The 15,548-nt window shown below is 43.5% G+C and overlaps 1 protein-coding gene across 3 annotated transcripts in view; it reads right to left on the bottom strand.

Moving 5' to 3' along the window:
• SLC4A4 (solute carrier family 4 member 4) overlaps positions 1-15,548 on the bottom strand; it is a 362,767-nt gene that overhangs the window by 309,616 nt on the left and 37,603 nt on the right. The window contains exons 1-2 of one of the 3 annotated variants that reach the window (XM_061420421.1): positions 897-1,534; positions 486-559 (exon numbers count right to left, since the gene is read on the bottom strand). In XM_061420421.1, the coding sequence (XP_061276405.1) occupies positions 486-559; positions 897-1,024 (202 nt within the window). In that variant the 5' untranslated portion in view covers positions 1,025-1,534. Of the gene's footprint in view, positions 1-485; positions 560-896; positions 1,535-15,548 lie in introns of those variants that run through there. The other 2 variants (XM_061420422.1, XM_061420424.1) reach the window with 2 other exon arrangements.

Genomic DNA, 15,548 nt, shown 5'->3' with positions numbered 1-15,548 from the left:
TAATTACCACTCTTTATATCCTCAGCTTAGATCCATGCTTCTTGCAGCAATGGTATCATTCTCTCTCTGTAACATCTGCTTCTCTATCCTGCAGGCTATAAGGAAGATATTAGAAGATACTGCCAAATATATCTATATAAATCTAGCAGCCTCCTTGAATTAGTCATTGGAGAGTGGTTAATATAATCTGGCAAAATATTTATTTTTGACAGAGAAGCACAGCTAACATAGGAACCTGCTTCAAAGTCAGATCTTTTTTTTCTTGTTGTTACCTACGCAGGACCAAACTGATTCAGATTCTGACAGTCCAGTGAAGTTCTTAGAATTACTTTCTGTGCTGAAGCAAAATGTGGAGATGAAATGAAACTCGAGATCAGCTTGGGTTTTTAACTTCAAAATTATAAGACATATGCCATGTATGGGTGCTATTATCTATAAAGACTTATGTATACAAATACAGACTTCCCCAGGCCCATCAAACTCACCTTCTACTTCTTCTTCATCACACACATGCTTAAGGAAGGAAGCCCCTCTGTCCAGGACAGCTTCATCCTCCATCCTATAGTAATAAAAAAGAAAAAAAGAATGCTCAGACTTCTCCTTGAGGGAGCCACTGGACGTAGCCCAGCTTCTGGGCAGGTGAACCTGCAAGCTGCTGCTCATGTTAACAGGACAGAGTCCCTCTTCCTTTGGTGTCTGCTGCTCCTTCGCTCCTTCAGCTCCTCTCATCGGGTGCTTCAGAATATGCCGGTCCCACATAGCTTCCGTTCTAACCTTGACAGGGCCCCCGCAGGGACAGGTAAGAGAAAATCATTTCAATCCTGGAGGCTGGATGTTGGGGGTTCTCCCCTTTGGGATCTGCCCCCAAAAAAAAGACGAAAAGAAAAAAAAAATACCAAGAGAGGAAGTTTGGTGTGCCTGGAGTGCTCGTGATGGTCGTTTGTGGAAATCCAGCTTCAGTGCTTAGCTCTTTAAACACCCACTGCATAAAAATGTATACCCTCACACACACACACGCACACATGCACACCCACCCACACACAGAAAGCGACAGGGAGTTAGGCTACTGCACAGTGGGAGCCTAGCTTCCAGCCAGCCTCTTAATACCAGCACAGCCCAGTATTCTCTGTTGAGTGGCAAGCTTTGAGTCACATGTTGGCCTTACGGAAATCTGACATCTGAGGATTATCCAGCAACCCCGGCTTCAGCAACAGTCACATATATATGCCACCCATTCATTCATTTTCCACATTCTTATCGCACGTCTCTGTCTATGTATATCTGCCCTGTTAACTCTTCCCTGAAGGGCATGAAGTGCTGCATTTTGTAACCATATTATGCTGCCCTCCTGTCTCCTTACATAATAGGATCTACTCTGCAATTTCCTAGGCTAAATAAGACCTCAGGATCCATCCAAGTAATGACAGCGTTTGTACAGCCTCCCAATGCCAAATGTGTCTCTGGTTTATAGAACGAGGTAAGGTTGATTTCCATATTCGGTGACTCCTTTTCATTGCATCAACTTTGACATACAGAATTCCATGAACTCTATTTATAGTGAAAGCAGAAAGAACTCTCGAATTGCTCAAATGCTGCTACTGTCGTACCGGTCTAGAAACAAAGAACTTTCTCTGGGGACAGCTGCTCTATGTCATACCATACATGAGCCCCGCCAGAGAACCAAATGTTCACTCTGTATTCTATTCATCCAGTTATGTGCTCGGGCACTGAATCCTGTGGGTCTGTTTTCCATATTGTCTTTGTAACTTATTCTTGTGCTTCCCATATTTGTTATCATCTATATGAGATGCACTGAATTCACTTTTTCTTCCTTTCTATTTCAGGAGCATTTCCATCTCACAAAGCAACCATCTGAGCTTAAAAAGTCAGAAATCTGGTGTCAGGGAGACACCAGTTTAAAAAGCCTATTCGTACCTGTATCACCTGGAGCAAAGTATCCAAATTTTTGAGCCTCAGTTTTTCCATCTAGGAAATTGGAGGTAATAATATCAATTATGTGGGATTGCTTTGAAATTAAAATCAGGTAACACACATGAAAGCACTCAGTTGTTTTTTTTTTTTATTAATTTTATTCTATTCTCAAACTTTACATAATTGTATTAGTTCTGCCAAACATCAAAATGAATCCACCACGGGTATACATGTGTTCCCCATCCTGAACCCCCCTCCCTCCTCCCTCCCCACACCATCCCTCTGGGTCGTCCCAGTGCACCAGCCCCAAGCATCCAGTATCGTGCATTGAACCTGGACTGGCATCTCGTTTCATACATGATATTTTACATGTTTCAATGGAAATAAAAGCAAAAATAAACAAATGGGACCTAATTAAACTTAAAAGCTTCTGCACATCAAAGGAAACTATTAGCAAGGTGAAAAGACAGCCTTCAGAATGGGAGAAAGCACTCAGTTTTGTCCTAGCACCTATGACATGTTTAATAAAGTTATGTTTCTTTCCTGTCTTCTTTCCTTTTTTCTTTTTTGCCTAACCTTGGTTGGCGGACAATGCCATAAAGAAACTCATTACTTTGGAAAGCTGAAGAATCTTTTCTTCTGGGATATGGCTCTTACACACAGTTCATCTTTTTCCTTTTCTATACTCTAAAAATATAAAACTAAATGCAAACAGGAAATGGGTCAGCAAACAGGATCACAGTAAAAAAGAAAATGCTGTGAAGACTTGAGAGGTCAAATCAGTTACCAGCCTCTCTGAGCCTCTGTTTTCCATGAAAATTAAATTATCCAACATACTCACCAATTCAGCAAATATTTATTTAATGTCTGCTACATTCCTGCCACTCTTGGAACTGGTACTCTTGGAGGGAGAGGAACACATGTCTGAACAAGGCAGGCAAAATGCCTCTGAAACTAATAATAAATAGATGAACAAGATAATCTTAGATATCAGTAAGTGCGATGCAGGAAAAAAAAAATAATAAGGTAGTGGGCTACTTAGCATAAGGTGATTCAGATGTGGCTTCTGAGAAGGTGACATCTGAGCAGAGGCAAAAATGATAGGAAGGAACCAGGCATTTAACAATCTGGGGGCAGAATATTCCAAGCAAAGGGAAGAGCAATGCAAAGGCCCTAAAGGGGGAAGAAGTTTAGCATGTTTCAGGAACAGGGTAAGGCCAGAAGGACTGGGCAGAGGGATGGAAGGTCACTGGGAAGTAACAATGTGGAAGGAATCAGGGCCACGCAGGCCACGGTAAGCAATTAGAATGTTAGGTGTTATGGCAGCCCCTGAAGAGTTTTCAGATGGAAAGGGACTTGACCTGCTTTGTCTTTTAAAAGACCGCTCTGGCTGTTAAGTGAAAAATTCATGCATGCGTGTGAAGTCACTTCAGTTGTGTCCAACTCATTGCGACCCCATGGACTGTAGCTCACCAGGCTCCTCTGTCCATGGAATTTTCCAGGCAAGAATACTAGAGTGGGTTGCCATTTCCTCCTCTAGGGGATCTTCCCAACCCAAGGATGGAAACTGCATCTCTTAAGTCTCCAGTTTCTTTTAGTCAGGATGTTTCCTCACTAAAAGAGACTAAGAAACTATCTCAGGAGCCCAGGGAAGACTACAGGAAAAACATATTTCAAGGAAGGAATCAAGAGTTCTTTTCTGGAAAGGTTATGGTTGAGATGCTTATTATATATGAAAAAGGAACTGTCAGGCACACAACTAGAGGTCAGCCTGGAGCTCAGGAGCCGAGGGCTGGGGATAAAAATTGGGAATCAATGAATAAAGCTGGTGTCTGAAGTTATTACTAGATGATATCATCCAGGAAGAAAATGCAGAAATAGAGAAGCTGACATAAGACCAAGTGCCAGGCATGCCGGGCATGCCAACATTTACAAGCAGAGCAGAGGAACAAAAGCAGTCAATGAGGTAAGAAGAAAACCAGGAAACAATGATGTCAAGGAAGCTGAGAAAAGAAAGTGTTGCTACTGAGAGGCTCAGAAAGAATCAGAATAAAAAGGGGTTTGGCAATAGGGAGGCCATTGGTGATGATGACCAAAGCACTTGAAACATACCATACACAGTGCTAGACACACACAGACAGCATTCAATCATCCCCTTTTCTCTTCCCTGACATCCTCCATTCATTCATTAGTGAATATTTGCTGAGTACCTACTAGGGGCTCTTCTGGTCACTGGAGATACAGTGATGAGCAAGACAAGAGACAGAGGCTCTAGTGTAATCGCATCTGCCTTCTTGAAGATGTCCCCTAGCAATCTGAGGGCTGATCCAAAGAGCAAGAACCCACCAGTAATACAGCATTTGTAGACCTAGATGAAGATGACAGGTTAATGGAGAAATCTCCTTAAAAGACCCTGGAAACAACAAAATACTGGATCCTGTACTATTGCATCTACACTCCTAGTACTTACTATCTCCCCTTCAGGAAACAAAGAGTAGTGTAGCCCACATTTCTTTTCAAAGTGCACGCTTTCTGGTCCTATAACCTACAGAATCCAACACAACTTCCTATAGTCATTTCTGCACCCCTACCACTAACCAAGCTGGTCCCAAAGCCATTTACTAACTTTTCACACATTTCCTAAATGAAAAGGTTAGCTTTTGCACCTAAGCTCTTCCCCAAATCGCACACAACAAACAATCAAAGCAGAAGTGAAGGAAGTCAACAGTAACAACTAAAGGAGACTAGACAAGCTTTAATGCCAAAATCACTTCCTAGGCGGAGAAAACCATCCAGCCTGACTGAAGCACTGTGCACAGGCTCCGGGTTAGAGGGAGCATAATGGTAGGGGCATTCGTTGGCTCTTTGATACATATTTCACATTCCCTCCAAGACTATACATAGCAAGTAACTAGAAACCTAGTTCTTTCTGGTGGACAGTGCGGAGCATCTGTAAGCACCCTCCTTCCTGTAAAAAGTGCAAAGGAAAATACAAACTGAAAATATAGAACCTGCATGCCCAGAGCAGCCCTTTCCTTGTCAAGAGCAAGTGCAGCCTGGCACATCTCGGCTTTGACACAGAATTCAGGGATTTTATAGCTTTCTTCCATCTTTATACCACAAGTGTCCATTGTTGGGGTTTGTGCACACCCCACCCGAGACCAAATCCTCTCAGCAGTTGCTTGCTATTATTAGTAAGACAGAGATATCTTTTAAAATGCCCCGTCTGACCCAACCAGTTTTTCCCTCTATCAGTAGGAAGAAATGAACTCCTCTAGTTCCTAATCAGGCCCCCAAAACCTACGCTAAAATGTTCCTTTCACACCAACTGCACTTGCTGAAAACAAAGAAGGGAGGGAGCATGCTTCTAAACAGTTCCCTAGGCTGCTCTTGTCGTCAGCATGAGGCAAAGTTCAGAATAGATTTGGAAGCTTCTCACCAGCATCACGGGGAGAAGGGTCATACCAGTCAGTATAAAATCCACGCGGGGCCAACACTGCCTTCCTTCAGCAGGACGTCTGACAGCAGAAGTCAGACCCCTTCCCCCAGCAATCCACATACCCAATGTGGGGCTTCTCCCATCCTCTGTTATGCTGGGAGCTGCAAGTGATTTAACTGTAACCCATGTCAAATCAGCTGCCAAACAGACTGGCCCTCAACAGCCGGTCCTAATCACTGCACAGGCTTGTAAGGGTGACTTAAGCCTGGCACGAGAAACATTTGTGCAAAACTGTCGGCCATTGGGCCCTGGGCACCCATCTACATTCCACCCCTCTGAGTTCCCAGCCCTAGAGCCCTCGCCAACTGCCAACGTGCTCACCAGCTAGTCCACACAGCGCATGCAGCTGCCACTCAGCCAGTCAGCAAGTGGCAGGCCGCCAGCACGCAAGTTTCAGAATGCGAGCATGCCCCGTCACAGTGCTGCTAAAGGTTGAAGGTCTCTGTGTGCTAGCCTTTAGATTCGCCTCACTTGCCCTCCCACCTCCCTTCTCTCACCCCTCCCGGGTTCTGCCTCCCACGGTAGCATTTCACTCGTCTCTATAGTAACAGCATCTGGTTTCAGGGTTATAACTTTATGCAGAGCATTTCTCCTCCGAAGCAAGGGCTTTTGCCAAAGGATGCACCAGCAGCAAAAAGGCTGCTGCTTAAGGTGGAGCCACATGTTCCCTTGTCACCCCCCAGAATGCGGCTATGTTCTCAGCTGCAGGGTCACAGCAGCGGCACCGCTCAGACCCAGAGAAGCAGAAAGCAGCCCTTCCACCTTGGTATGCCCACTCCCACTGCCAGCCCCTCTCCTCCACACCCTGCTCTCCACTTAGCTGCACGGGGATCGAATGAATACTGGTGCTTCCTGATTGCTTTCAAGAAGGCACCAGACCATGCACAGCACCCTCAGGAGCAGAGTAGCTCCAGTTGTTCATACGTCTGTATCTGAGCTCAACACCACTGGTTCTTTCCATGCATACAGCTTAAAATTTACTACTTAACCTCATATTTAAACTCATCTCACTTTATCCTCACTAGCCTGATCTGTTTACAAGAGCCAGGGAACCCCGTAATCTCTCACTTTACAACAGCTTTCCCATGCACAGCAAATGTTTACACACATGCCCGCACACACCAAAGTGACGCACGGAGGGGAGTGGACAAGTACCAGGAAGTGAAGAGTTGTATTATCATTGTTATTACTTGTTGCTGCTGTAAATTTATATTTACACTGTGTGTAAGGGCCTTTCCTTGAGGGGTACAAGGAGTTCGTCTCAAGTCTCAGAGCTCAATGCAGGTTGCCCCTGCTTCTCAGCTGGTTAGATCACGTGAGAGGCAAAAAAAATTGGTATTTTCACAGGTCTTTTTCAGGAGCCACCAGTACTGACATTTACAAGTATACACTCACACACACACACACAGACACACACATCTCTCCGAATTCTATTTCCTATTCAAATCATCTCCAAGAAGAGGGGAATCATTAGCATCACCAATCATTTGCCAGTGTAATGTTTTCAAACTTTGGAAACCACACAGTGTTTTATTGGTGTCTTTGTTGTTTTGGAAAATCTGCTTTCCACGTTTTCAACACACACGTAAAGAACAGCATCAGTTAGTTCTCCAAAAGCACAGGCAGCAGGGGCCAGCAATCCCAGCGCTGCAAAGAATACTGCCATCTATCGGCCACATGTGTTCACTACAGGGAAGTGGAGGGCAGGAGCGGAGGGAAAGTTGCAACAGTTTCCTTCCTAACTTCACCAGTCCCCACCAGTGCTGAGAAGGCCTTTGGCTTCCACAGGGAGGAAAGAGAAGGACGCGGGCGCTGGCTTAACCGTGGAGACTGCTGGAGCTCTGGAAATACCTACTGGGGAAAAGAAACTTCAGTGTGGCAAACCCAAAAGATGACTAATAGCAGAGCCGAGCCCCGGCAATCAGGAGGCAACAAAGCCAAACAGATCCCCTCAGCAGAGTTCACGAGGGCCCTCAGTTCAGTTCAGTCGCTCAGTTGTGTCTGATTCTTTGCGGCCCCATGGACTGCAGCACGCCAGGCTTCCCTGTCCATCACCATCTCCCGGAGCTTGTTCAAACTCATGTCCATCAAGTCCGGGATGCCTCATCAGGCTGTAAATGCATCAATACACAGGCCCCGGTCCAGGGAGAAAGGGATGACAGCCCCTCACAAAACCAGACTGCAGACTGGATAAAAGATGAAAACTGAATCCCGAACAGGATCACACCACACATAATTCTGGTTTATGAACTGCAGTATCTTTGAAATGACCAAAATTTAGATATGAAGGGCAGGTTAGTGTGACAAGAGTACAGAGATGGCAGAGGTGGTGTTCGTTGTTATAAAAAGGTGACAGAAAACAGATTTGGAAATTTCAAATCCAACTCCTTGCTGACTTGGTCCTGTTAGGCATCTCACTTGTGGTGATGAATACATGAATCTACACAGGTAATAAAACTATACAGAACAGAAAACATACACACATATACAAAGAAATGAGTACCAACAGGAAATCTGAATAACTGCATTATATGTGATCAGAAAATCATGGTTGTGATATTATACCAAAATCCTGGTTGTGATATTATACTAAAGTTTTGCAAAAAGTTAACAGTGAGGTAATACTAGCCATATAGAAGTGATCTCTTTGTATTAGTTCTAAAAATACATGTGAATCTATATTTATTTCAATAAAAGTTTCAATTAAAAAAGCTCATCTGCAAATCTGCTTTTTTAAACTTTATTTCACGTGATGGTTAGTTACAGAAGCTGGTCCATCCACACATATGCAGAATCAAGTAAAATGGTGCAAATCCCAGACATGCACTTAGTAACTGTAACCTTGGGAGAGTTAGCTAACCACTCACTTCAATTGTCCTTAAAAATGACCCTAAACACTTGATAAGTGATTCAGGGGATTAAATATGTTCCCAGAGTAAATAAATTTAATTAATTTTAGTTGAATCTAAATCTAAGGCTTCAAGGACCCAGAAAGTATAGTAACTAACAGGCCTACAATCCCGAAGGCTGTAATTCTGTCCCCATGGGCAAATGCCTGGGAGTATCAACTGGGGAGACCAGCAATGAACTGCCCCTCGAGGCTGGGTATCAAACTCCTCTCTCCCATCTTCTTCATGTTGGGGACAGTCTCCTACACTATCTTCAGATGGCTGACTGAGTTCTGAAAGGAACTTCATTGCTGGAGCAGGCTCAGCAATAAAGGACAAGAAAAGAACTGGTGGTGTAGGACTTCCCTGGTGGTCCAGGGACTAAAACTCCACTCTCCCAATGCATGGGGTGGGGGGCGCCCTGTGTTCGGTGCCTGGTCAGGGAACTAGATGCCACATGCCACAACTAAAGACCCCACATGCAGCAATAAAGATCAAAGATCCTGCGCATCGCAATTAAGACTCGGTGCAGCAAAATAAATACATAAAAATTTTTTTAAAGAACTAGTAGCAGGATGGAGACAGGGACTCTGGGTTGAGGAAGGGCGTGGAAGCTCAGGACTGGTGACAGATGAAAGCAGAATGTGCTGGAGAGGGTATTTTGTGCTGAAAAGGGAACAGCTCGTCTGACCCCGTGGGACACCCGCCTGAATTACCCTTGAAAAGTGAAGTGAAGTGTTAGTCGTGTCTGACATCTTTGAGACCTCATGGACTGTAACCCACTAGGTTCCTCTGCCTATAGGATTCTCCAGGCAAGAATACTGGAGTGGATCCCCTGCCCTCCTCCAGGGGATCTTCCCAACCCAGGGATTGAACCTGGGTGTCCTGCGTTGCAGGCAGATTCTTTACCATCTGAGCCACCAGGGAAGCCTGAATTACCCTTACATCATTTAATTTACTTTAATGAGTAGATCTACTTGTTTTCCTGACTACCATATGTTACAGCTTCTGACCAGAGTTCCTATGTCAAAAATTCAGCACTTTGCCCAGTGAAAGTTTTCCTGGAGTTTTGACTGTTAGGGACAGGAAACGGAGGCTCCCTTCTCAACTCATAACTTGCAACTGTCCTTCCTCAAAGGCTCTGGAGTGAAAACAGAAAGATCCTAAGAGAGGGGGGTGGCAAGAATGGAAAGACTGGGACTTCTCTTCAGGAGTCAGGAGGATGGCTCTGAGCACGTCCATCCTGTCCCCCGAATTCACTGCCAGGTCTCCAGCCAAGAGCCAGACTGAACCAGCTGTCGTGTAAAGAAGGCAGAGTAAAGGGAAGAAGGGAAGCAACTCTTCCATTCGATAGGGAAGATAGCCCTATCAAAAGGGCTTCGATAGCTGGAAACCCACCCTGCAACACGCCAACTTCAGGCTTAGAAGTGAGTGTATCATGACTAGATTGCTACCTGCCCTCCCACCGATGGTTTCTAACTGGTCTTCCTGGCTCTGAACTCACTCCCCACTTGTCCATCCATCTAGAGAACACAGTCTGGTATCATTCTCCTTTTAAAGATCATTCATTACATTGAAGATGAAGTTCAAACTGCTCAACATGGAACTGAAGACTTATCATGAGCTTTCTACACAGAGTTCCTGCCACTCTCCATACCATCCCACTCCCGGATTAGGCTACCATGCCTTTGTGGACATGCTGTTTCCTCTAAATAACACATTGCCCTGGTTAACCCATTCTTCTAGACCCTACTCTCTAGAACACTCTCTACATTCTTAGACACACCCTTCCCCCAAAAAAGCCACACTCCTTTCCCCATTCTTCACTGGCTCGTTAAATGTGTCTGCTTCTCATGGAGCATGTACAACAGAGAACATCACCATCACTGAACCTCACACAACTGTCCTCGGACACATCATGGCAGACTTCTGCACCACCGTATAAGCTCTTTGAGAGCAAATACCATCCTTCTGAAGTCTTTCTAATTCCAGATTCAAGCACAGTCACTACACATAGTATAGTGAAAGTGAAGTTGTTCAGTTGTGTCCAAGTCTTTGCAACCCCCGTGGACAGTAGCCTACTAGGCTCCTTCAATTCAGTTCCGTTCAGTCGCTCAGTCGTGTCCGACTCTTTGTGACCCCATGAATCGCAGCACGCCAGGCCTCCCTGTCCATCATCAACTCCCAGAGTTCACTCAGACTCATGTCCATTGAGTCAGTGATGCCATCCAGCCATCTCATCCTCTGTCATCTCCTTCTCCTCTTGCCCCCAATCCCTCCCAGCATCAGGGTCTTTTCCAATGAGACAACTCTTCGCATGAGGTGGCCAAAGTATTGGAGTTTCAGCCTCAGCATCATTCCTTCCAATGAACACACAGGACTGGTCTACTTTAGGATGGACTGGCTGGATCTCCTAGCAGTCCAAGGGACTCTCAAGCGTCTTCTTCAACACCACAGTTCAAAAGCATCAATCCTTGGGCACTCAGCCTTCTTCACAGTCCAACTCTCACATCCATACATGACCACTGGAAAAACCATAGCCTAGGCTCCTTAGTCCATGGAAATTTTCCAGGCAAGAGTACTGGAGTGGGTTGCCATTTCCTCTTTAAATGTTGAAGAATGAATGAATGGATCAATCAGTCAACTAACCCGGGATGCTATATCTACGACTTTGCCTTATAAAGGCCAACCACATCTGCTATCACCCATGGCCAGGACAGCTGGCCAGCACATGATGACATTTAAATTGGATGACAACATTACTCATGTTCCACTTGCACTACTCTATGAAAATAAAATATGTACTTTGGGAGAAAAAAAAAACAAGTGAGGAAGGAGTACACTGACAGCACACACATGTTTGGAACTAACATATCTCTAAATGCAAAGACCTGAGTGTAGTTTCCAAACATGAACCCCATTTACAAGCTAACTTTTAATCACTTGTCAAAACAGCGATTTGCTCCAAAGAGTGAGGAAAAGGCTACGCTATATCCCCTGAATGATGTTATGTCTGTGGGTGAATTATGAGATTTTTTTTTAAAATAATCCTAATTATTTAACTTTCTCCTTATTACCTAACTTGAGAACTTAACCCTTTCTATAGACTATAATTATAATTGCACAGAAATATGTAAAATTAAAATCAAGAGAATTTCCCTTTGTCTACTTTTGAAAAAAAGTTTAAAAATAAATAATTTTTTTAATTTATTAAAGTTAAGCAGTATCTAGATCTGTCACACAATAGGTTCAAAGCAAATATCTGCTTAATAATTATACAAATGAACAAACTTAAATCACAGCTTAAACTGCTTTAAAAATCCAGAAGAAGCATGAGAAGCCATCAGTTTAGTTCAGTTCAGTCACTCAGTTGTGTTCAATTATTTGCGACCTCATGGACTGCAGCACGCCAGGCTTCCCTGTCCATCACCAACTCCTGAAACTTGCTTAAACTCATATCCATATTCTCGGTGATGCCGTCCAACCATTTCATCCTCTGTCATCCCCTTCTCCTCCTGCCTTCAATCTTTCCCAACATCAGGGTCTTTTCCAATGAGTCAAGTTCTTTGCATCAGGTGGCCAAAGGATTGGAGTTTCAGCTTCAGCATCAGGTAGCTGAAGTACTGGAGTTTCAGCTTCAGCATCAGGTAGCTGAAGTATTGGAGCTTCAGCTTCAGCATCAGTCCTTCCAATGAATATTCAGGACTGATCTCCTTTAGGAGACAGGCTGGATTTGCTTGCAGTCCAAGGGACTCTCAAGAGTCTTCTCCAACACCACAGTTCAAAAGCATCAATTCTTCAACACTCAGCTTTCTTTATGGTCTAACTCTCATATCCATACATGACTACTGGAATAATCATAGCTTTGACTAGGTGGACCTTTGTCAGCAAAGTAATGTCTCTGCTTTATAACATGCTGTCTAGGTTTATCATAGGTTTTCTTCCAAGGAGCAAGCGTCTTTTAATTTCATGGCTACAGTCACCATCTGCACTGATTTTGGAGCCCAAGAAAATAAAGAGAAGGCTCAATTTTGTTCCTCAACCTGCAACTGAACAAATAAAACTCTGTAATGTGTTTAGGTAAACCAATAAAGACGCTGGATAGCAAATACCTGCAAAAGGAAATTAGGATTTGAAATGTCAACATAAACTTTGAGCTCTGGAAATTGCAGCCTAACTTTAAAATTATACATAGTCAATGTTAATTATCTATAGTAATTAGCACAGGGACAGCCCAGATAACCAGAGTTAATTTCGTACTTCTCCTCTGAGTCTGTGATTTGGCAGACATTCACTCCGGCTTTTACAGTGACCTCAGGTTAGATCCAGGTTGGCAGGTGGACAGGAACTCCAGAGTAGGCGTCTGTTCCGGGACACAGTGCTGGGAGTCAGCTGGAGGGCAGCTGAGCAGGTACAGCCCGTGACCTCCCACCTCTGACACCAAGAGCTGACCCTGAAGAAAACAGCCTTCCCTTCCCACCTCTACCTGAGTGGCAGTCACCTCATTCACATCTTCCATCTTGAGCCACCACAACAGGTGGCAAGGATGAGGCTCCTGGCATTCTACTGAGTTCTTGTTACATGCCAGGCACTGTGTTAAGTGTCACACATGGAGTATTTCATTCGTGATGCTGTAAAATTGTGCCCAGCTGGCTTAATAACAGGATGGGGCTGAAGGTTCTAGTTATAAGATTTCAATACCTATAACAATGTGGGACTGAGGATAGGGACTCTGATTATCAATTAATTTTTCAAAAGTCCCATGTTTAAAACATCTACTACATACCAAGTGTTGGGCTCATCACTTTACAATGCTTGTCTGATTCAATCCCCACGACAACCCCATAAGGTAAACACTTTCAACATACCCATGTAGAATTGTAATTTTAAGTTGATAATTTACTCAAAATCACACAGTAAGCTAAGACCCAGGCAGGAAGTTTATCTTAAGCACTCTCCTATACCCCTTCATAACTAATCTAACGGATGTCCATCAGCGATCAACTTCAAGAATCTTTTTTTATCTTACTTAACTTCAATATGCCTTCTCATAACTTCAGATTCTATCACTTACACTCACCTCTTACCCTATCTGGGTGTACCTACTGGCCAAAAGTTGAAGGACCCTATGACAGGCTTCCCAAATAAATATCTTTATTTAATAAACACTGAGGTTAAGCTTACTATGTGCCAGTCACTGCTGTAACTGCTACAAATATTATTAGCTCATTTAATTTTTACAACAGTCTAGTGAAGTATGTATCATTTTTATCATCATGAACTCTGAGGCACAGAGAGATTAAGTAACTTACCAAAGTCACACAGCTAATAATTGTCAAAGTCAGGATTCAAACCCAGGTTGTCTAGATCTCCAAGTCTGTGCTCTTAGCCATTGTATGTCATGCTGCCTCCCTTCACCTAATTTGACTGATTTGTTTCAAACTCTCCAGGAATCCAGGCTCACAAAGATTAAACAGATCTTTGGAGAAACAGCAGACTCACCAGAATACCTCCAGAGTATGCAGACCCAAGACATTCATAAAACTCCTCCTCTCAATCCTATTCTGCAAATGTTCAAACTCACAAATAACATGGTAACATATAATTTCTGATATAATATGTGGTCAAGTGTAACTGTACAAGTTTCTGAACTCAAGGAAAAGAGGGATATCAGGATGACCTGCAGTTCAGGGGGTGTGCCATCTGCCAGGCTCAGTCTGGGTTCACCAGTAGCACAGGGCTCACCATGAGCATCTCTACAGAGCACAAATGACTACATGGTATGACCCTTCAGGGCTACCAGCAAATAGCCAAAAGGGTCTACTGTATCAAAAGTCAGAAGAATGCATCACTTCCCATGTGGGCTATACTACTAAGCAGAAAAACTTTATCTCATAAACATGAAGTTTAAACATATAAGCACTGCTCACTGTTACATGAACAATGAAAGTACTTCTCTAATCCATTCCCTTACCAAAATGTCTCTTACCACAATACAGTAAGTCCCCTGCATACAAACATTCAAGTTGCAAACTTTCAAAGACGTGAATATGCATTAGCATGTCCAATCACATGTGAATATGCATTTGAGTGTCCAATGACATTAAGTTAATTCACGTGTCTGGTGTACACCGAAACGTGTGCATCTCTGCAAGTAGCTGTGCTCTTATGTAGTTTACTGTACAGATCTGTATAGAGTACAATAGTACAGTATCTTTATAGATAGAGTTGAATCAAGCAAGGAACCAGAACCTGTGTGTCAATGTCAGGCATGAGTGAAACTGCAGCTTGCCCTCCACCTCCTATTGCTGACAATCCTTCAGCTCCACCACCTCCCACCAGTTTATTGCTGTATGCCAGCTGTTGTACTGTACTACTGCACTTTTCAAAGTATTGGACTGTAAGATTAAAAATGTTTTATTTTTTGTGTATTTGTTTTTTACGTATTATTTGTATTTAAAAGTGTTATAACCTTATTACTGTACAGTGCTATGCAGCCAATTGTGCTAGTTGGGTACTTAGGCTAACTGTGTTGGTCCTAAGAACAAACTGGAATTACAAACATGCTCTCAGAACAGAACTCATTCATATGAAGTAGACTTACTGTACTTTTCAAAGTTTATCCTTCAGTTTCCTCAAGGAATCTCTCAGTGTATACTTGTGATCAAATTTTCCCAAAGTTTAACTCATCTACTCATTCATTGAACCAATTGAGTGTCTCCTATGAATAGCCCTTATTCTAGGCACTAAGGATAAATCCATAGTGGAAAAACAGGCAAGAAGGAAAATTTAAAAGTAAACTGCATAATACATTAGAAGGTGATCCTGCTACGGGAAAAAATGTAAGAAAGGAAGAGATTTAGGGGGAGCTAGAGGGATGGGATACAATGGGAATCAGTTTTAAATAGGCAGTTAGGAGAGATCTCGCTCAGTGACGCTTTGAGCAGAGACTTGAAGGAGATGAGGAAGTAATTATTCAAGGGAAAAACAAATACAAAGGCCCTGAGGCAGGAGAGTGGCAGATTCTTGGGACATCAAGCAGGCCAGAGGCTACAGCAGAGCAGGCTGGGAATCAAGTCCAGAGAGAGAGAGCTAACACAGGAGCAGCCGCCGTGGCCTGGGAGGCTACTCAGAGGGCTTAGCCATTTACTCTGAGCAACTAGAAACCACTGGGGGATTCTGAGCAGCCGTGATATTTCCTCAAGCTTACAGTCTTCTTTACTTTTTAA

Source organism: Bos javanicus, chromosome 6 (assembly GCF_032452875.1).
Source record: "Bos javanicus breed banteng chromosome 6, ARS-OSU_banteng_1.0, whole genome shotgun sequence".
In the NCBI taxonomy this organism is placed as follows: Eukaryota; Metazoa; Chordata; class Mammalia; order Artiodactyla; family Bovidae; genus Bos; species Bos javanicus.
This window is presented reverse-complemented; position numbering and strand designations above follow the sequence as displayed.